The 22768-nt window shown below is 41.2% G+C and overlaps 1 protein-coding gene across 1 annotated transcript; it reads left to right on the plus strand.

The window, feature by feature from the left end:
• The first annotated feature begins 301 nt into the window (after positions 1–301).
• Positions 302–22358, plus strand: LOC124259347 (alanine--tRNA ligase, cytoplasmic-like). Its single transcript, XM_046693469.1, is given in 23 exon segments — positions 302–318; positions 1648–1774; positions 1776–1817; positions 3681–3869; positions 4424–4761; positions 5004–5148; positions 5725–5870; positions 6977–7085; positions 7653–7691; positions 8439–8550; positions 10088–10212; positions 10759–10903; positions 11532–11701; positions 13848–13961; positions 14289–14426; positions 14836–14976; positions 15442–15554; positions 16262–16370; positions 16872–16997; positions 17503–17622; positions 17833–17919; positions 18518–18631; positions 19666–22358. Coding segments are annotated over 22 exon segments (2898 nt in total). The 5' UTR covers positions 302–318; positions 1648–1672; the 3' UTR covers positions 19840–22358.
• The last annotated feature ends 410 nt before the right edge of the window (positions 22359–22768 follow it).

The raw sequence follows: 22768 nt of genomic DNA on the forward strand, positions 1-22768 counted from the left end.
TAGTTCTTTTATTACAAACAGAATAAAGGAGAAGGGTGTCTTGCATAAAAATAAAATGTTTAAATGGTCAAGTTCCTCAGAAGGTAATGGTATAGTAAACAATATCACGGAGGTAGTCTTATGACAGCGGGTTTGTTTCAAACACTTTTGGCGCGTCGCGTTTAACTTTAGTACGAAACTACTACTACTCTTCGGGGAAGACAGCTCTGGTTGTTGGAAGCGGCGGTGTTACTGTAAATGCTCACCCAAAACATTTGATCCAAAACAGTCGCACAATTTGCGCATTTCTGTGTGATTGTTTCATCTGTGTCTTATATGGTAAGTAGTTTTTAATAGGTAGACTATCATGCTTGTGCAAGTAAAATGACAGATTGTCTGCATTATATTTTCTCATGGTAATTATGAAAACATGAAACATTTCCTACATGGGGTGCAAACTTGTCACACATTCATGACCACGTTGGGCGACTGAACAATAACATCGGTCACTTTTCAAGCAGATTGTGGGTAGGTAACGTGTTTTAGACAATTGTTACAAACAGGTCGTGCTCACAAACCATCCCTTATCTCTCACAAGCCGCTATTTCATTTGAATAAGCAATCCTGGCACGATAAACACCTGTATACAGACGCTTGCCATCCATAGTCGGGAGTTGCATCATTCTGACTGACACATAAACCTTGTCGGGAAGTACGGTGTTAATTTGCATCGACTAGATCATGGGCACGACCGATAAACCCCATACCTTGTCCTACCATGGGTGGCTATTTCAGGCAGTGTCCAAGTATTGCAGCATCCGAGGCCGGGATTTATAGCGTGGTGATATAAATAGATCGAAGCGACACACGCTGATACACATGTTCATTTCCGTGCTCTATCACTGTCGACGTGAAGGCGTCATTATTCTGACATACTAGTAATTACCTGTGGCAGTTGACACGTAACAGAAAGTTGGTATGCATTTCATATATTTTTTGTTGTTGAAAAGGAGTTATGCAAAATTAACACCTGCGATTTCTCCAGCATATTGTCAGATGATGAAGTTAAATTATGTAATTTACATATGTTTCGACGTAAATGTACTTGCTAAATTGTCATATGTTTGTGCTTGATTAAAGATAAAAGTGAAGACTCTCTTGCAAAATGCAAAACTTTGTTGTGAAACATTTTAATAGTTCTGAATTGTTGTTCATGTTTAGGGAAGATCTATATGGATCACAGGAACATTTCCCCTGTATGGTGGCCAAACTTTGGTTGCTGGCTATCGATAGTCCCTGTTTAGTTTATCATGTTTATATTGTGCTGTTGACTTTACAATTATATTTATGAGTTGTTTTTAACTAGTTTCAAGTCAAATGTGGGGTAATGTAGTTATTGTACTAGCCCACAATGACAGGTATTTATTCAGTCTAAATTACTATTAATCTTCTTGTCATTGTATGGCTGAAACTCTGGCTATTAAAATTTAACTCACTCGCTCACTCACTCATGATACACTTAAGCAGCCATGTATATTTTCAGTAACCTAAACAGCCAAAAAAACACCACGAGTCACTTGGTCATGATGATATATGTACATAGAAGATTTGGGGCACATGTTGACATGAGTACATTTGTCATTATACTACATTGTTCATATCTTTCAGCAGTTGAGGACATACATTATCCAAAATGGATACCAGCTTGACGAGTGCTGAGATCAGGAAGATCTTCATTGACTTCTTTAAGGAGCAGGAGCACACCTATGTCCACTCCTCATCTACCATCCCCCCTCGATGACCCCACACTACTCTTTGCAAATGCTGGAATGAATCAGGTATATTGTCTACATGAATCTATGTTTTGATATTTATCTCACATTTTGTTTAACACATGTCATGATTTATAAGTGACATGATGAAAATATGAGCTATTACAGTAATTCAGTTGGCAACCAGCTGTTTATGGTGAATATATTTGTCAAATGGTTAACACTGGGTTTTTTTTTGTTTTGTTTTTTATCATGGTGGCTTTTTATATCCTGCTGACATGGTTATGGTGCAGAATAAGCAAGTTTCTTGTCATAAAAGTTTGATTCCTTGAAATCCATGCTGGTCGATGAATCAACTTAATGGATTGGATGGACAGATGTGGTTGGTGGCTTGATTGTTACTGTTGGGATGTCGTGGATTAGTATGATTTATTGCTCATAATATCAATCACTGGATTGTCTGGTCTAGAATGTAGTGGGGCGATGGGGAAGTCTGATGGTTAAAGCCTCCGCTTGTCATGCCGAAGACTCGGGTTCGAATCCCCACATGGGCACAATGTGTGGAGCCCATTTCTGGTGTCCCCTGCCGTGATATTGCTGGAATTTTGCTAAAAGCGGTGTAAAACCATACTCACTCACTCACCACTAGAATGTAGTATATACCATGTTTACAGGTCACTATCATACTGTTGGAATATTGCTGTTTGTGACATTAAAACAACAACAGGAAAATAGTGTATCATTACAGTGGTTATGATCTGTGCCGTTGTATTTGAAATATATGGGGTGGTGGGGTAGCCTTGTGGTTAAAGCATTCACTCCTCATGCAGAAAACCCGTGCAGATCCGGGGTAGAATAGGTCTTCAGCAACCCATGCCACAAAAGGCAACTATGCTTGTCGTAAGACTAAGAGGCGACTAACGGGATCGGGTGGTCAGGCTTGCTGACTTGGTTGACACATGTCATCAGTTCCCAATTGCGTAGGTCGATGTTCATGCTGTTGATCACTGGATTGTCTGGTCCAGACTCGATTATTTACAGACCGCCGCCATGTTGTTGGAATATTGCTGAGTGCGGCATAAAACTAAACTCACACACTCACTTACTCATTAATCACAGGGGAACAATGCGGTGTAAAACCATACTCACTCACTCAGTCAAAATACTCAAATGTCATGTCGGTGTGGTGGAGCTTGCCTTGGTTGTACTTGCTGTGTGGTGTAGATTCATTTACAGACAGTCATGAAATGATAGCTGACTGAAACATTAGCAACATTCAGTGTTCTGTCTGTAGACCATGTTAATGTGTACTACTCAAAATAAGTTAAGGACCATCTGATTGTTTCATAATACTATAGTAAATCTGCCCTGATAGATTTACTACATGTATACTACTCACACTTTGCTAAGGATCACAAGAATTCACAACTTTACTTAAACATAGATTTATAATTTGAAATTGTATCCATTTAAGACTGGATAAATACTAATATAGACACCCCCTTTAGGCAAACAGTCAATTTAATCTAACATTATGCACTTGATACACAAGGAACCATGAAAATGGTTTTCAATTTCATGGCACCAATCAACCATTTTGCAAATCATTGAACGAGTCATTGACAAGTACACAACACCTGTCAATAGCAGGTATGGGATCCACAAGATGTAGCGACATACTGAAACCTGGGACCCATGTTTACAATAAGCTTAGATATTTAATTCAAAGTTGACCCCAGATGATAGTTTTCTGTCGAATCCATGATTTGATCCTTAGCAAAGTGTGAATAGCATATATAAGAATTCTTCCCTTTATGTGTATCACTTGTTAATGCAGTTCAAGTTTAACCCCATCAAATATAGAAATATTAAAGAATAAAATGACTTTTCCTCCTTTTCAAAACAAATGGTGCGTCAATGGTGTTTCAGTTCAAGCCCATCTTCCTGGGTAGTGTGGATCCTAACAGTGACATGGCCAAGTTGGTCCGTGCGGCCAACTCACAGAAATGTATCCGTGCCGGAGGGAAACACAACGATCTAGACGATGTGGGAAAAGATGTCTACCATCACACCTTCTTCGAGATGTTGGGCAACTGGTCTTTTGGGGATTACTACAAGGTAGGCCCATATACTGAAAACCTGTGAAGATCCGGGTTAGAATTGGTCTTCAGTAACCAGTAGTTGCCGTAAGAGGTGACTACAGGATCAGGTGGTCAGGCTTGCTGACCTGGTGGACACATGTCATCGTATCCCAGTTGTGTAGATCGATGCTCATGTTATTGATCACTAGATTGTCTGGTCCAGACTTGATGGTTTACAGACCGCCGCCATATAGCTGGAACATTGCTGGGTGCGGCGTTAAACAACAAACAAACCAACCATATACTGAACCTCTCCTTCACCGAAGATCACTGTAAGGACTTCTATAACCGATACTTGTCGTAAGAGGCATCTAACAGGACGGTCAGGCTCGCTGATGTAGTTGATGTAGACATCGTTAACTTATTTTATTTTTCATATTATTTCAAAGAATTTAAAACTTTTATCTCATTATCAACTGCTGTTCATTTGGTTCATGAAACTGTCTGAGAAAATAGTTAGATTACCTTTATAAATAAAGCCTTGAGTGATAGAAACCCCAGGTCTTAATAAACTTGTTTTTGTCTGTACAGAAAGAGGTGTGTGCCTGGGCATGGGAACTGTTGACGGAGAGACTGAAGCTTGAGAAGGACAGACTATATGTGTCCTACTTCGGAGGGTACGAGGCTGGGGGACTAGAACCGGACAACGAGGCCAGGGACATCTGGATCAACCTGGGCGTTTCCCCGGATCGTGTGCTGCCCTTCGACATGAGTGACAACTTCTGGGAGATGGGGGAGACCGGGCCGTGTGGGCCATGCTCCGAGATCCATTACGACAGAATTGGCAACCGTGATGCTAAGCATCTTGTCAATATGGATGATCCTGATGTGTTGGAGATATGGAATCTTGTGTTTATCCAGTACAACAGGTAACCATAGTAACCTGATGTTTTAAATGCTCGTAATAAAGTCTGTCATGTTATTATTAGACCATTGTAACATTTGACAGGTAGGCTTGTACAGACACGTGGAAGAATATTATGAAGAATAATATCCCTTGACTCACAAGTGACTCTGTTCCTGCGATAAAGGTGAAATTTATGTTTTCTAGTTTGTATAAACAACTATAGTCTTTCACTAATGTAAGTTTAATGCAATTCCTTTCTTTCAGGGAGTCTAAGACAGAGTTACGTCCCCTGCCCCGGAAGCACATTGACTGCGGGATGGGTCTGGAGAGATTGGTGTCGGTGATCCAGAGGAAGAGCTCCAATTATGACACTGATGTGTTCATGCCATTGTTTGATGCCATTCAGAAGGTACTGGCTAACATGCTGCCAGGCTTGTGGGGATTTCAAATATAGAATCTGTTATCAGTAATGTGTACTTGTTGTAACAGGCAGGATTGTGGGTAGGCTTTGTGACATGGTTGATTTTATGTCGTCATATTGGTCTGGGTCTTGGCTCATAATGTCAATCACTGGCTTGTCTGGTCATGATGTGATTATTTACAGACAGGCATTATACAGCTGAAATATTGCCGGTGTGTTACTAAACAAAAAATGGTGTAATAGTGTAATACTTTGAAGCGTAAAATATGACAAGCAGAAGCTGCAGTATTCTTGTGAAAAGATCTTGAACACGTTTCATATTTGAAACCTTTTTTGAAAATCTTCGAAAATTAAATCATTCATAATCACTAAATACTGTATATCACTGTTTGTAAAGTGACCCCAAATATAAGGCGATCCCCTTGTAAAACCCTTTTGCAATATACTGTAACTGCAAATAATTCAATAATTCAAAACTGGTAACAAATATTCACCTACTCTTTCACCATTCAACTGTTTTAAACCAGATCAGGGTTGCTGACGTGTTTATGTGACTGCTTCCAGGCCACAGGTTCTCGGCCGTACTCAGGGAAGGTGGGCAAGGAGGACGTCGATGGTGTTGACATGGCTTACAGGGTGATGGCAGACCATGCTCGTACCCTCACAGTGGCCCTGTCTGACGGCGGACGCCCTGACAACACAGGAAGAGGGTAAGCAGGAAGTTCAACACTTATCAATGAGAAAAACACTTCAGAATCAATGAGACCATTTTCCATTTTTACTAGTTTTATTGAGTGTGAACAATTCTAGTTATACAAAACGTACCACTTAAATAACACATATCACTGTTGGATACTGAATAAGATGAACCACAAGTTCAGCACTCTCAGTATTACCTTATGAACTAGGTGCATTGCGATTGTACACAGTGACCTTAGCACTAAGGTGACCGTAACTCCCATACCTTAACATAGACTTAAGGTAGTCTTAGCTCTAAGGTGACCGTAACTCCCATACCTTAACATAAACTTAAGGTAGTCTTAGCGCTAAGGTGACCGTAACTCCCATACCTTAACATAGACTTAAGGTAGTCTTAACGCTAAGGTGACCGTAACTCCCATACCTTAACATAGACTTAATTTAGTCTTAGCTCCAAGGTGACCGTAACTCCCATACCTTTACATAGACTTAAGGTAGTCTTAGCGCTAAGGTGACCGTAACTCCCATACCTTAACATAGACTTAAGGTAGCCTTAGCGCTAAGGTGACCATAACTCCCATACCTTGACATAGACTTAAGGTAGTCTTAACGCTAAGGTGACCGTAACTCCCATACCTTGACATAGACTTAAGGTAGTCTTAGCGCTAAGGTGACCGTAACTCCCATACTTTTAACAAAGACTTAAGGTAGTCTTAGCGCTAAGGTGACCGTAACTCCCATACCTTAACATAGACTTAATTTAGTCTTAGCGCTAAGGTGACCGTAACTCCCATACCTTAACATAGACTTAACGTAGTCTTAGCGCTAAGGTGACCGTAACTCCCATACTTTAACATAGACGTAATGTAGCCTTAGCGCTAAGGTGACCATAACTCCCATACCTTAACATAGACTTAAGGTAGTCTTAACGCTAAGGTTGTTTTGTACAATGGCACCCAGGATGATACTTTTTCCACAGGAATTTGATAAGTCATTTATAACAAGTCACTGAAAAGTATGTGAAAATAGGATGGATGTTACTATTTACAGACAGTATTTTGTGATGAGGCACAAACCAATTTCCGTCACTAAAACCTGATTATGCTACGTCTTTCAGGTATGTTTTGAGACGTGTACTGAGAAGAGCTGTACGTTACGGCACAGAAAAGCTGAACGGAAAGCCAGGGATGTTTGCTTCGCTGGTGGACACAGTTGTCCAACTACTGGTAATGTTGCCGTATTTCAGCATCAATATAAGAAACCATGTTACAAATTCAATGTCCGTTTTCATCCTCACTTTGTGCTTTCCTCTGACAAGAGTCTGGCACTGAAACGCTGTGAGGAGTGATGTTAAACTAGCTCGTGTTCACTAGACTCATGTGCCATGCTCTTGCAGGTAACGGAGTAACACGAGGACAGTCAGTATACTATGGCTGAATGGGATACGCATGATATCTCAGTGGGCTAGCACAATAAAACAGGCACTAGTCTGGATTAGGTCAAGTAGCGACACATACATCTATATGTGACTAAATTCATCATGTATGTGCAAAATCTCGACCGTGATGTTAAACCCACCATTGCTCACCCATCACCTGATCTCATGGTTTAGTCATGGAGCCGTCTGGTACTCCTGGTCTTTCAGTGCTGTATATCCTTCCAAATACTGACTGTTCTAGATTAATCCGATATACAATGCATTGTTTTCTGCACATTATTCAAACCAAATGACTGTGTTAATGTCGATACCTTGGCAATATTTACAGTGCATTTTTCTTTCCTATTGTCAATAGGGTGGTGCATTCCCGGAGGTCACCAAGGACCCTGAAACTGTAAGTATACGGAAATGGACCTTCTGTCTGTTGTATGGTAGACTGGACAAAATACATTTGATGATGTCTAGGTAGCCAGAATTAAACACAAAGGAGATAAACTGAAATAGTCATGTCTGTCAGATTAGTGACAAATAGGTGACAGACTTTGCCAACTGGCCATCACAAAAGTAACAGCCAACTGGAACTGATCGTGTTTTGGATAGCCTGATGGAGAAGGTATTTCCTCATTGGAAATGTGGGGTAGCCTTGTGGTTAAGGTGTTTTCTAGCCAACCTGAAGACCTGGGTTCAGTTTCCCATATGGGCACAATGTGTGAAGCCCATTTCTGGTTTCCCCTGCCGTGATATTGCTGGAATATTGGTGAAAGTGGGGTAAAACAATACTTACTCGCTCACTAGAAATATACTCATCATACTCATGTGGGAAATGTCCCCCTGAGGGCTAGGTGAGACTTCCCTGTAGATGTATGTGTACATTTCCAGTGTCCCCTAAAGTGTTATCACTGAAATGTTTCTATTGATGACATAAAACCATACTCCCACCATTCAGTTATGATCAGAATCTGATACAGCGGTCAACAGAATCCCTGTGAATAAGTTGATCTAGCATTAAGAGGAATTCCCATTATGATAAAGAATTATTTTCACATGAATAAATGAGCAAAGTATAGGATGCTTTTACTTTTAGAGCTGTATAATTGTGTTTGTGACAAGCTGACTCATCAATGCTGATTGCATTGTCCAGGTGAAGGAGATCATTAACGAGGAGGAGGCCCAGTTTCTGAAGACGTTGTCTCGTGGACACAGGCTCATGGAGAGGACAATCGGGAAGCTGGGGGACACAAATGTCTTACCAGGTATGTGGGGTCATTGTCTCTCTGTCATCCTCCATAGTCCTGGCTTACCTTTACTGGATGGATGAATGGTGGGAGTGTGGATGAATGGTGGGTGGGTGGATGGTGGGTGTGTGGATGGATGGATGGTGGGTGGATGGTGGGTGTGTGGATGGATGGATGGTGGGTGGATGAATGGTGGGTGTGTGGATGGATGGATGGTGGGTGGATGGTGGGTGTGTGGATGGATGGATGGTGGGTGGATGAATGGTGGGTGTGTGGATGGATGGATGGTGGGTGGATGGTGGGTGTGTGGATGGATGGATGGTGGGTGGATGAATGGTGGGTGGATGGATGGATGGTGGGTGGATGAATGGTGGGTGTGTGGATGGATGGTGGGTGATGAATGGTGGGTGGGTGGATGGATGAATGGTGGATGGATGGATGGATGGTGGGTGGATGGATGGATGGTGTGTATGTGGATGGATGGTGGTTGGATAAATGGTGGGTGTGTGGATTGATGGTGGGTGGATGGATGGGTGGTGGGTGGATGAATGGTGGGTGTGTGTGTGTGATGGATGGATGGTGGATGGGTGGATGGTGTGGGTGTGGATGAATGGTGGTCGGGTGGATGGATGGTGGGGGTGGATGGATGGATGGATGGATGGATCATGGATGGATGATGGATGGTGGGTGGGTGGATGGATGGTGGGTGAGTGAATCGATGAATGGTGGGTGGATGAATGGTGGGTGGGTGGGTGGATGAATGGATAATGGTGGGTGTGTGTGTGGATGGATGGATGGTGGATGGAGTGGATGGTGTGGGTGTGGCTGAATGGTGGGGGGATGGATGGTGGGTGGGTGAGTAGTATACACAATGGATGGATGGTGGTGAAATTGGATGGATGGATGGTGGGTGTGTGTGGATGGATGGTGGGTGTGTGGATGGATGATGGATGGTGGGTGGGTGAATGAATGGATAGTGTGTGGATGGATGGTGGGTGGGTGGATGGTGTGGGTGTGGATGGATGGTGGTGGGTGGGTGGATGTATCGTGGGTGGGTGAGTAGTATACACAATGGATGGTGGGTGTGTTGATGGATGGTGGGTGGGTGAGTGGATGGATGGATGGATGCTTAAGATGTTAGTCACTAGATTGCCTGATTCTTACGTGACAAACATCTACAATATTGCTGATGCAGCATAAAGCAACACACTCACTCACTTGTCGTATGACGCGATCAGGTTATTATATCCCAATTGTGAATATATTAACAATTATGTCAATCACTGGATTGTCAGGTCCAGATTTGATTATTTAGAGACTGCCATCATACAGCTGGACTAAAGCAATAAACAAACAAAATTGAAATTTTCCAATACTTGGCTAATGGATTAGGTCTCAGACTGGGAATAGTGGATACTCTTCCTTGAAACCTCTCACTCTTTATACTTAGCTAAATTCACTTAAAAGTAGAACTAATAATTCCATACATTCACATAACTGACAGCTTGTTCACTGTTAAGAAACCACATATATCCAAATGACCTTGACGTTTCAGGTGACGTTGCGTGGCGACTGTATGACACGTATGGCTTCCCGGTGGATCTCACCTGTCTCATGGCGGAGGAAAAGGGGCTGTCTATTGACATGAAGGCCTTCGATGAGGCCAAACAGCATTCTCTGGTGTGTTTTCTGCTTCCCATACTTGTATAGTGGTTCTGTATAGATTGTTGGATAAAATGTGACAACTGTCTTTACCGTCCCTCCTAGGATTTTGGGTTTAAATAGGTCCTGTACAATCTGCCCTTGTCTCAGGAAGTCACAATATGAATGGGTAATACGAAAAAAAACAAAACAAGGATAATGCTGAATTTTTATTATATTCAGATCTTTAACAGTCTGAAACCAAAACAAAAGTTCTTTATCCAGGAAAACTTTCATTTGGTTTTGGCAAAGGGAGATCATTCTCATTATATAATGTGTGAATCCCATTTCTGGTGTCCCCCGCTGTGATATTGCTGGAATATTAATAAAAGTGGCATAAAACTAAAGTCACTCACTCACTCATTATATAATGGACCGTTATGTTTGAAAGTTCAGTTAATATAATATGGAAGAAATAAGCGATTTGATAATGAGTGAAAGTTAGTTTCAAGACTTGCCGTACTAATACAATAGGATCAGTAACTCCTCAATACAAATATCAGGTTAAATCATTTGTACTTGAAGGTCATGTCTCAAGGCACTGGTAGTGCAGTGGCTGAACAGATCAATTTGGACGTCCACGCACTAACCGACTTACAGAACAGGGGGGTGTCCCCAACTGACGACTCCCCCAAGTATGCCTACACCGCTGATGTTGGCGGCACCTACAGTAAGTGTTGAGGAAGCTGCTGCACATCAGACACCACAGGTGTCTACTGTCATGCTGATGTTACTAATGAGGAATGGGCAGTCACTCTGTGCTAAATCGACATCAAAACAACCTGATTACTACAGATAGTTTAATCAAGTACTACATGTTTAATTAGTACTACAGGCATGTTCAGATTCAGAGGCAGAAAATGTCCAGTGCCCCATCCTTGTTCAATATGTTACGACTGGTGTCATATGTAGTTGAAGGGAACCCCCATTATCCTATCATCGTCTCATCTAATTCTTCATTTACTTATAAATAACCATGTATGGAGATCAGCATATCTTTGATTTGTATAGCATGGCTGACAGTTGTCTTTGGCACTGGAGTTTGCTGTGCAGAGTCGTGTCCCTTTGGTAGGCTAGAAACTTATGATCCAAGGCTCAATCCTAGCGCCAAGTCGGCACCAGCACTGGTCTCATGCTCCAAAAACCCTCTTTGTCTTTCGACAAGTTCTCATGCCGTCATAAGACTGAAATATTTAAAGCTGCAACTCTAACTCACTTAAGTACATACATGAAGTAGTCCCATTATCTGTTTCCTACATGGCTCCCTTCACCTTGATGATGGTGTTTGTGTAATTCAGAGTTCGAGCCAGCTACTGCCAAGGTGATAGGTCTCCGGTACAACAAGGGGTTCGTGCAGGAAGTGACGACAGGGCAGGAATGTGGTGTCCTCCTGGACAAAACTAGCTTCTATGCTGAGCAAGGTGGACAGATTTACGATGAAGGATTCATCGTGAAGGCAGATGATGAGGTAGATACAAGTAAATGTAAACACATCATTTGTTTAGGACACACCTAAGTTAGTATTTCTATGTACAAATTGTATGGATTGTGATTGAAGGACCAAAGCTGATAGAGGTGTCAGTAATAGAGTAATGACACTAGGGCTGGGACGGATACTCGGGTACTCGAATCCGGGTCGGGTACAGCTGGAATCGAGTCCTATTTCAAGGAATCGAGTACCCGGAAAGGGAGAGAACTCAGTAATGACAAGGGCAGGTAACTCTAACCTAGAGCAATAGAGCAATATGGACGACACGCATGCTAAGTTGAGTGTTTGGGCTCATTTTGAGCTTGATGCAAATGGCAAGAGAACAAAATGCCGACTCTGTGGTATCATGTCTGAAATTGATAGTACAGTCTGCTTATGGTTTTGAGATTTATCAATGTTAGACCCTGCAAGTGAATTCTACTGAAGTGGTGAAGGTGTGGGACTTATGCGCTACTCCTGGGCTTCATCCTTATGAAGCTGACACGCCAAGATCAGGATATACTTAATCTCATAATTTAACACAGTTACAAATTTGAAGACCCATGCGGTTTTTCAATCTAATAGGTCAATCTACTGCGGAAGCTGTACAAGGTCAATGCAAAACATCTTGCACTAAAACACAACCTAAACAATAAACGTGTTCATTACATTGTGTATTTGTGTCCATTGCTTATCAAGCTTTTAAGATTACATGTACATTTCTATTTTATTTCAATTTCATGAAACACAGTTTTTACATTTGCGTTTAACATGAATACATTGACTATTAAAGAGATTGCAATTAAATGATTGTATGTGTTGGGAATATCAATTAAAACTAAGGAATTAACATTCTGATTTGCAAATACAATGTTCGACTGGTTATCATTACAATAAGAAGGAAGATGATCAGAAATAGAAGCAGAACTCACGTAACATATACATTTTATAGTTTAACAAATAATCAGCATACAGTTATTCCAATGAAGATAGATACAATTTTAGAATATCGATTTAACAATAGGTTTGTTTTCATTTAATAGGGAAACTGTAATGCAACTGAGTTGGCGCAACAACAGAGCAAAATGACCAGTCTTCCCAGATCTTGAGCCAAGCATTTTGCTATATTGCTTAACTCAGTTGCATTAGAGTTTGCCTGTCTGTATATCTCGTACAGAATTCTCCGGTCAGTAAATTCATCAATCAAATTGTATTCTATGCAAGTTTACATAAAGTCTGCATGTAAAACATTATATGTTCAGTTAGAATATCACACATGAACGTAGTTGTCTACTGGCTGAATGAATTACTGGTCTTTTTCATTATTAACGTAACACACATTTTTGGCATTGTCCAGTTAATGGAGGTTATTATCAACGACGGTAATTTATCTGCGCATAAGCAGTGAGTAGTCAAATCACAGTAACAGCGGGAATGAAAACTTCTGTGTTTTAACATATGTTCTGTGTTTTAAGTAACAATGTAAGTAATGGTGTTACTCTTTATATTAGTTATAAACAGACGTAAATCAAATAGCCTAAGATCAGTTTCAATGTCTCATTGCCATCCTTTGAGGTTTTGTCAAATCGTGATTGAATATTCAGAAAGTTGACTGAAGCTATGTATTCCTTACATTTGCGGGTACTCGATTCCGATTCGGGTAAGTACATGCGGGTACTCGATTCCAATTTTTCCTACCCGTCCCAGCCCTAAATGACACAAGCATGTTTTGCTTCAGTGTCATATGTTTGGTTACATTTACCTAGCAGACATGCACTTGCACACACAGCAGCACTCTCCTCAGACAAACATCCAACAGCCCTTCCACATGCAGACTATGTCACCTCTGTCAGTGATACAATAACACAAACATTATCAAGTAAATGAGCTAACAACACAAACATGTTCACTCGCTTGAATGAAGTCTTGCTTTCAGGAGAGCTAGGTATTTTCTCTCAAACTGACATTACCAGATAACAAATCTTTCATCCAGACTAACATAATTCCATCTATATCTCAGATTTTTAGAGCTAACGTTTAGAGGATATACATATGTGGAGTAAAGATATACAGACAGGATATACATAGAAAGAGATTTGCTGATTACAGCTATAATCAAAACCAAACATGTTTGTGTGCTCCCCAGGATGTGGAGTTCCGCGTGAAGAACGTGCAGGTGCGGGGCGGCTACGTGTTGCACATAGGAACCATTGAAGGAGCACTCAGAGTTGGGGATGCTGTCAAACTTTCCATAGATGAAGTATGTATGATGTGTTTCTGGTATCTATTTGCTATTATAAACAGGTTCAACGAGACAACATAAACTTGTAGTACATGTGATAGCATGAATAATGAAGAAGGAGAAGAATAACTTCTTTATCCGTTTATCTTGTTCTTCCTCATATGTCTGGTTTTTCCTGAGTACTCCAACTATTAAAAGGCTCAATTTCATGTTTCATGTTTCAATTATCTATTAGCTAAGGTTATATTTGCCTTAAAGGTGGAGCAGATATCTTCCTTTACATTTCTAAGACAAAACTACATCCAACGATGAAGCAGATACTAACCAGTGAGTTTGCTATTCCAGGATCGGCGGTGTGCAGTCATGAAGAACCATACGGGTACCCACATGCTGAACTTCGGTCTGCGCACTGTCCTGAAGGAAGCAGACCAGCGTGGCTCCCTTGTAGCTCCAGACAGGCTCCGCTTTGATTTCACTGCCAAGGTCAGTACGACATTAATTAGTTGTGATTTACTGTTACATGTTCATTTGGATTGCAGTAGGCTTTTCACAACTTATGAGGTAAGGAGTGACCAGAGAGTGAAACAGTTTACATTTTGTTCAGTTTGTAGAGCTATTATGGGACTAGGCAGACCTCTGTATCATGATAGTCATAAATGAATATTGAAATGGTTCAGACGAGTAAATCATGCTTATGCAAATAATCTCCTTGTGTAGCCGAATCTTGATAATATACAATCCACCATGATCTACTTTTACAGACCTTGAATATTGTGATACAAAACAACAATTTTCTTAGTCACATGACTGGTACTGATTGGTTGTTTCATTGCCATGGTAACTGCTGGTTTACCTACTCCACTGCAACACTAACTTCCTGTAATGTCTCTAGGGTGCCATGGCAGTGGGAGAGGTGAAGAGTGTGGAGGAAGAGGTTAACAAGATGGCTGCCAAGAATGAAGAGGTCTATGCAAAAGAGGCAAGTCTGGCTGACGCAAAGTCCATCCAGGGTCTCCACGCTGTGTTTGATGAGGTGAGAAACTGAAGAAGGCCATAAATAATTCCGGAGCCATTGATTGTACAGTGGTCTGAGGTGCCACTATTTGTGTTGTGCCTTTAATCAAGCAAGAAACTGATGGTCGTTATGGGTTCAAGTGCCAGATATGTCAGGAATGGACAGTGACCTTACACTCTGTGATATGACTGAAGTATTGTTCAACTTTTTATTAGAGGCATCCAGGTACTGGTCAATTGTCATCCAAAGCAAGCCTGATTCAAGCTGAACTAACATGACATTATACAAGTTGTGACTAAAATATATCAGTTGCCAAGACCCAAAACACGGTTCACTACATCCGTACGTTTGTTACAAGCATGTTTGTCGTTATCGTAGTTTACTGTGTCTCACGTTTGTCGTTATCGTAGTTTACTGTGTCTCATGTTTGGTTGTTTTGTATTGCCCTAGAACAGTGTTCAGCTGTCGGTTGTCTGTTTGAAGGTGTACCCGGACCCCGTCAGGATCCTGTCTGTGGGGATCCCTGTGGAGGACCTTATTGCTGACCCCATGGGACCTGGTGCCTCCGTCACATCAGTCGAGTTCTGTGGTGGAACGTAAGAAATTTACAGTACTTCTTTACACTTAAACTGCACCTGTGTGTTCAGCTTGGTCACATGGTAAATATGTTGTAGTTTCAATGGCAAGGAGTGGGTGATTTTGGCAACTAGTGCAATTTGACAGTAAATATCAGTTGCTGATACTACTCCTGATTTGGGGCTGTCTGGGTTTGTTCGGTAGGAAATGTCTGCATTACCCGTGCTGGTTACCATGGTTACAACTTCTGCTGGGTTTGTGTAGTCCTGGGGTTGATGACCCCTGAGCTATGTTCATCATGGTGGCCTCTATACTAAGGTTGTTATGATGACCACATAACTGGCTTGGATATAGTTGTTCTACAAACCCATTGCCACAATTACTAGTGGTGGTAAGTAGGTAAGGAGTATGTATTATGCCCCTTTGCAATATTCAAGCTGATGATGCTGACACCTGAAAAGGGCTTCCCATTTTGTACAAATGTGAGGAATCAAACCCATTCGTTCAGCATGATGAGTGGACAATGTAACCACTGTGCTACTCCAGCAGCAGGGGGAATCATAGAAACCATCAGTATTGAGTTCAACATTTGAAAGCGGCTTTGAGGTATATTTTAAAACTTGCCTGCCACTACAATTCACACATTCATTGTCACATGATCAACAGTTGCTTAGATGTCTCTGAGAGTTGCTTCTGGTTTTCTTACACCCAACTGTCCTCTGTCCAGGCATCTACGGAGAGCCGGTCATGTTGGTCAGTTTGTCATACAGACGGAGGAGGCCATCGCTAAGGGAATCAGGAGGATCATTGCTCTCACAGGAACAGAGGCCGCCAAGGTGAGGGTCGCAGTGGCCATCTTGGTTTCATTGCCCTGATAAGTTTGTGATTTGATTATGTTTGTGAGAGCAGTGATTTATTAATAGTTTCTGGTTTAATTGTAAGTTGATATTCTAGTGATATGGGTGTACAAATCTGAAAAATAAGGCATTTTTAACCTTTTCATATGGAAAAAAATATGAAGTGTTGTGTTCAGAAAGTTGAAAATTGCCTTCAGGAAAGCCATAATTTAGTAGGATAGATTGCAAGAAGTAAAACATGTGCAATGTACATACTGTTAGAATCTAGTCAATTTAAAAAGGGGCATTGTTGTGCTGTACATACCAAAACAAATTGTTCAATGTGGAGCTTAACCCAGATAGCATTCAGACGGGGCCAACGTCAGAATGCTAACTGTGTTCATGTTGTGTACAGTTTTTTCCAGATTATTGGAGTGAGTGGAATTGTTTGAGGGTAACTGTATTGATGGTTGTAGGTGACTCTGTTGGTGATGGTTTCAGGCAATACACAGGTGTGGGGTTCTGGAGAAGTCACTTGCCGAGCTGAAGGACAAGGTGGAACGCAACCCCACTACACAGGAGGTGACCAACAGAGAACTCAGCTCCCTCATCGTACAGCTGGATAATGTATGTACTGACAAATCTCCTACATTATACACCAACGTAACACACAGTACTGGCTCTTCGAGAAGGTAGACTTACATCACACAGAACTTTGTTTTCTGTATGCAGTCGAGATACACTGCCAGTGCCCAATGCTAGCTAAAGGATGCCTCCTGATTGATCATGGGTTATCTCCCCTGAATGTCATGGACTTTCATACCATCGACCACCTAATCTTCATACACAGACTTGATTATTTTTAGCCATTCTGGAATGGCCACTGACCATGTGATATATTCTGGCACTGATTGCATAGGAAAATCTTTTCTGCTATTATGCTGATAGTGGATAATCTGATTATTGGATTCCTTGTTGCACACATACAAAAGGAAGCTACCGAGTTTACAGAGTTACATACCTTTGCCATCATGCCAGGATCTGCTTGTCATGACCTTGTCTGACTCTTACACTTGCATTCTCAAATACAACTTAGAGTGGGATTAATCCTGAACTGTTGAACCCTTGACAGGAAGTGGCACAGTCCGGTATCTCCTACTGGAAGCGGGACAGTCTGAGGTCGGAGTTGAAGGGACTCAAGAAGCAGATGGACGACCTTGACAAGGCCAGGAAAGCTGCTGTGATGACCGAGGTGAGAGACTGTCAGAACAATGATGTAATTTAAGAATTGTTGGATGTGACAATACACATAATCACACACATTACTGAACGTCCTGCTTGTTTGATACAAAGTATAGTGGTTTGATGGTGTGTATTATTGGGCGATGTTCTTGGTGTTCTTTGTGATACCTGTTGAGAACAGTGTCACGGAGTTACTGAGCCTGTTTTGTTCTTCCTGTAGGTTGTGGAACAAGCGAAGAAGATGATTGAAACCAACCCAAACATCAAATATATCGTCCATGAATTCAAGGCAGGATCTAATGCTAAGGTCAGTTCAGTGTGCGAAATAGTTTCCAAATTTTGCTAGCCAGGCAGGCTAGCTGTGCCTGATTGTTACTAGCCCACAAAATAATTCACTAGCCCGAACTTTGAATATAGAAACTAAGCAATAGTTTACACAAAGGTAAAATACCATGAAAATTCACCAGCCAGTCGGACTTTTTTTTTGCTGGATTTTTACTAGCCACAGGCTAGCAGGCCAGTGGCTATTTGGCACTGGAGTCATTAGAGTCAATTCTTAGTTCTTGTAACAATTGACACATGGGTACAATGTGTGAAGCCCATTTCTGGTGTCCCGGTCGTGATATTCCTGGAATATTGCTAAAAGTGATATTCCTGGAATATTGCTAAATCTGCGGCGTAAAACCATACTCACTCACTGTAACAAGTGAATAATAATAAGATAAAGATCTGCAGACATCCCATCCTAGTCACTATCAACTTTTCATACAACCATACAGTACCTCCATTCAATCTCTGCCACCTATGAACACCATGCAGTACCTCCATGCAGTACCTTACAACATATTCAGTAACCTGAATGTTGAGTTGCCTGATGTCGTAATGTGTCCACCATGTTGTGTCAGGCCCTTGATGCTGCCATGAAACAGTACAAAGCTTCAAGTCCAGAGACTGCCGCCATGTTTTTCTCCACGGATGAGGAGTCTGGCAAGATCCTGTGTATGTCGTGTGTTCCCAAGGTATGTGTGCCTGCTGAAAGGAGGGGTCACTGGGGAAACGGAGGAGTGCATTTGTGATTTGGCTATTCACATTAAGTAATAGTGTAATTGTGTTGAACATATGACTTCATGAATTTTTCATAAACTTGATTCATGGAAACATTTTGTGTAACCTATCAGCTTAAAATAATTTCAGTGTTTAAATGTATATCAGCCTCAGCGGTTGACCAGGTAATGAGTGAGTGAGTGCTTTCATGTAAACAACAATAATCAAGCTTGGATCAGTCAATCAGTTCTGAACACTATCGTCAGGTCCTATATGAACAATCACAGTCATGAAGCCTCACTAAGTATTCCACTTTAGAGGCTTCCCATGACAGACAGTCACCAGGATACTGTCACATTCCAGTTATACCCTAGTTACAGTAGTAGCCGGAAATAATAGAAAAAATATCAAAACTGAAAGATCAGAACATATTTAAAGGTGATAGTGGTTAGAACAAAGTTTCCTGGATCGGAAGGTTCAATCATGTTTGGATCTCCGACCGCATCATACCAAATTTAATGACTTTAAAATATGGTACTTGTTGGTCCCTGCCTGGCGCTCAGCATTAATGGGTACAACAAGGACTGGTCGGCTCAGAGTCAGTATAATGTGTCTGAGTGGGGTATTCATGCTTCACTGCGGCATAGTATCTCAGTGGCCCTCCAATATAAAACCAGCTTCAGTCGCTACACACACATGCATGTCGTCATATGAGCGAAATATTCTCCAGCACGATGTTAAACCCAATTTCACCTCACCTCACCTGAAAGATAAGATGTTCTTTCTGGCTATGGTGAACATATAAGGTAATCCTGAGTTAATCAGGTATAATCGATGTGCTGTTAAATTCAGTAACTTCAGAGTTCACAAAATCTGTCTTCAGAAATATAATGCTCATTTTGGAACCTGTATTCAAATACACCAAAGTCAGTAATTTCAGATTTCTCAAAATCTGTCTTCATTTTACTTTTACAACCAGTCTACAAATATACCAAATATTTCTTCACAGGATGTTGCATCAAATGGCCTGACCGCTAAGGCGTGGGTTGACCACGTAGTCCCCACTATCAAGGGGAAAGGTGGTGGCAAAGACGTGTCCGCACAAGCCACTGGATCGAACGTCGATGGACTTCAGGAAGCCTTGAAACTGGCAACAGAATTCGCGCAGGTGAAACTCTCTTGAAGAGGAAGGACCATGATGCAGTCTGCTCAAGTGCTTTTTTATCTGCACACTACGCAAATGTTTAACTGAACACCTCATTCATCGTGCTTACAGAACACTGACACCCTTCAACTGCGGTTAAAACACTGAAGTTTTCTTTTCACTCTGTTATTAAAGATATTTTACTAAGTGATGTTTCCTATACAACAAATGTAGATTTTTATAGCAAACTGAAACCAACTGGACTTTCTGTGCTCTGTGAGGAAAAGAATGTGTTCATGTGTACTCACCGACTTCTGATATTCAGGAAGTGTGTGAAGTGATTCTTGCCCAACACTGATGTCCAGATCTGACCTCTGATCCTGGTTTACAGTGACATCTTGTGGCTGAAGGTGTCACTGGTTATTTACCAAGTAAATTTGTATCTAAACCTGTTATGATCTCTGTTTTCAGGACTTTTAGAATATTTCCTTGCATACTACATGCAATAAGAACACTTGTGTATTGATTGTCTCTAGCTAGAAGACATTTTCTTTGGTTGTAGAATTTAGCAGTTAGCAATATTCAACACTGCATTATTGTGTAAGCCTTTCTTTGATTTATTTATCATCTGATATGATGAGGAACAATGGTGATACTAACAATGAATATATACAGGTAGCTGCTGTAGACTAGCTTGTAGGTTTTAGCGTTTTGTCTGTTACCAGCGTCCGTGTGAACAGGTTAAGTGATGTACACACATCTCAGTTTCTGATGTTGACTGATACATATAGATGATGGGCATAGAGATGATCTAAGGTGACACAAATACCCTTGTAGAGTTGTCTCCCTTTGATGTGCAAGGCTCTACTGATCATGGGTTTAAATCCCAGATCTCTGGTTTGTCAACACTGTATCTTAAAAAACTGACAGTGGTGTTACATTTAACTCCAGGGTCACACTTATGTGCATGTCAATGCTTGTTAGTAAACAGTTAAGTAACCATGGCAACATTACTTGATTTGTTAGTTGCATGATGATGTAAACCTTAGATCTTTCATGTGGCAGGAGATGTGTCAATATTTTGTTGTACGCAAGACATGCTGTCTGGGGACAACTGATGACAATAAGGAAACTGTCAATCACTTGTTAAAACGTACAAGTATGCCTGCATGAGTGCTGTGTCTTTGGGACTCGGCCTTGACACCTTGCTCCTCTACTGTTGTGTACTACTCAACATTTCCTACAAACCATCAGGGTCATCTTTAAAGTTGTGGTCCTTAGCAAACATTAGGTCCTATAGGTATCCGTTTAAAATACCTTGTAAATGCAATCTTGATGTTTTCTCGAATCAGCTAATGGCATTTCTTGACTTCAATAACCAATCGTTGTGTACTGTTTTCTGATGTCACGGGTTTAGATTGATTTCCTTACTTGTGGATCAAGTGTACCCCACCTGGACCACTGGGTCAGAGGGCATACTCGACTCACATAGAGAGCCATCTGTTGGGTCAGTGATGACTAGAAAATTTCAGTTATCTCCCCTTTCAGCTTTTGGTGTTTGAATCATTCCGTTCTCCACATGATTTCTTTCCTCCCACTTCGTCACAAACCGATTTACAATATGGATGTCTGTCATGAATGTTTGCATGATTTGGAGATTTTCGAGAAGCAAGATGTATCTGACATTTCCCCCAAATCCACCTGTACAGGATATAAGCTGAAATATGAATGTTTTGTTATGAAAAGTAACTCCCTGACTTGTGTTTGTATTTCTTTGAGCACAGGGTGAGAGATTCGCATTCAAAGTCCTGTCTGACTGCAAGACAGCTCAGAGTGTCAGATTTTGCTCATAAATATCAAAATGTGGTTTTCTGTCAAAGATTGTTACTGATTTCAGCTCGGTCACAGTAGATATATCATAAAGCTGTTTAACCATGTTAATAGCTCCTCAAATATTTTCATTCATTTTTGAAGTTAACAATTCTTTCAAAAGCTTTGATCTATTTGCCTTTTTTATTTGTAGAGACTTCACATATACTGAACATTAGAAACACACCACACTAAAATGCAATGACAATGCTCAGATATCATGGGTACATTGCAGTCTGACGGAGGTATTTCGTATTATGTGGGTGGTGCGTTTCTAATGTTGTTCAGTATATATTTTTCTGTTTTCGATGAGTACGTCGGAAATTCTTGAAATCTGGAGATTAATAATGCGGGTTTAAACCAATGCTTATTTATGAAACAGATTTGAAAAGGTGAGTGTCAGAGCTGTAGTATTCTGAACTGGTCCCAGTAGTGGACAATCCCACACCCACCTTGATCATCACTTGGTGTTAAGGTTTGCTCCATGCCAGTAAGTGTGTTCACAGTTCGCCACTTATGAAGCTTTTGGTCCATGAATATTGACTAGTTTTGAGGAGCAAAGATGTTGAATGAGAACGACTCCAGTGTGTGATGAGACTTGTTATCTCTGTTGCTTCATCTTGTTTCGCTGATTTAATCAGGCTGAATGTCAGGTCATTTTCAGTATTGACATTAAACAATATCATCAACTCCTATTGTTTTTTCTGTACTCTATTCATAGCCAAATCAATCTGTTCTATGCCACACAGGGAGTCAGGGCCAGGAATGCTGCATTTTAAAGGCTCTGTGACTGCATGCCATCCTCTCCTGCCAGTGAGGATCATTCTTCATATCAATCGGGGCGGTGGGGTAGCCTAGTGGTTAAAGCGTTGGCTCGTCACACCGAAGACCCGGGTTCGAATCCCCACATGGGTACAATGTGTTAAGCCCATTTCTGGTGTCCCCCGCCGTGATGTTGCTGGAATATTGCTAAAAGCGGCGTAAAACCAAACTCAGTCAGTCAGTCAGTCTTCATATCAATCACTGGATTGTCTGGTCCAGATTATTTACAGATTCCTATCATATAGCTGAAGGGGCTATGAGGAGCCTAGTGGTTAAA

The sequence above is a fragment of the Haliotis rubra genome, unplaced genomic scaffold (assembly GCF_003918875.1).
Source record: "Haliotis rubra isolate DU_JTF1 unplaced genomic scaffold, ASM391887v1 Scf72, whole genome shotgun sequence".
NCBI classification, from domain to species: Eukaryota; Metazoa; Mollusca; class Gastropoda; order Lepetellida; family Haliotidae; genus Haliotis; species Haliotis rubra.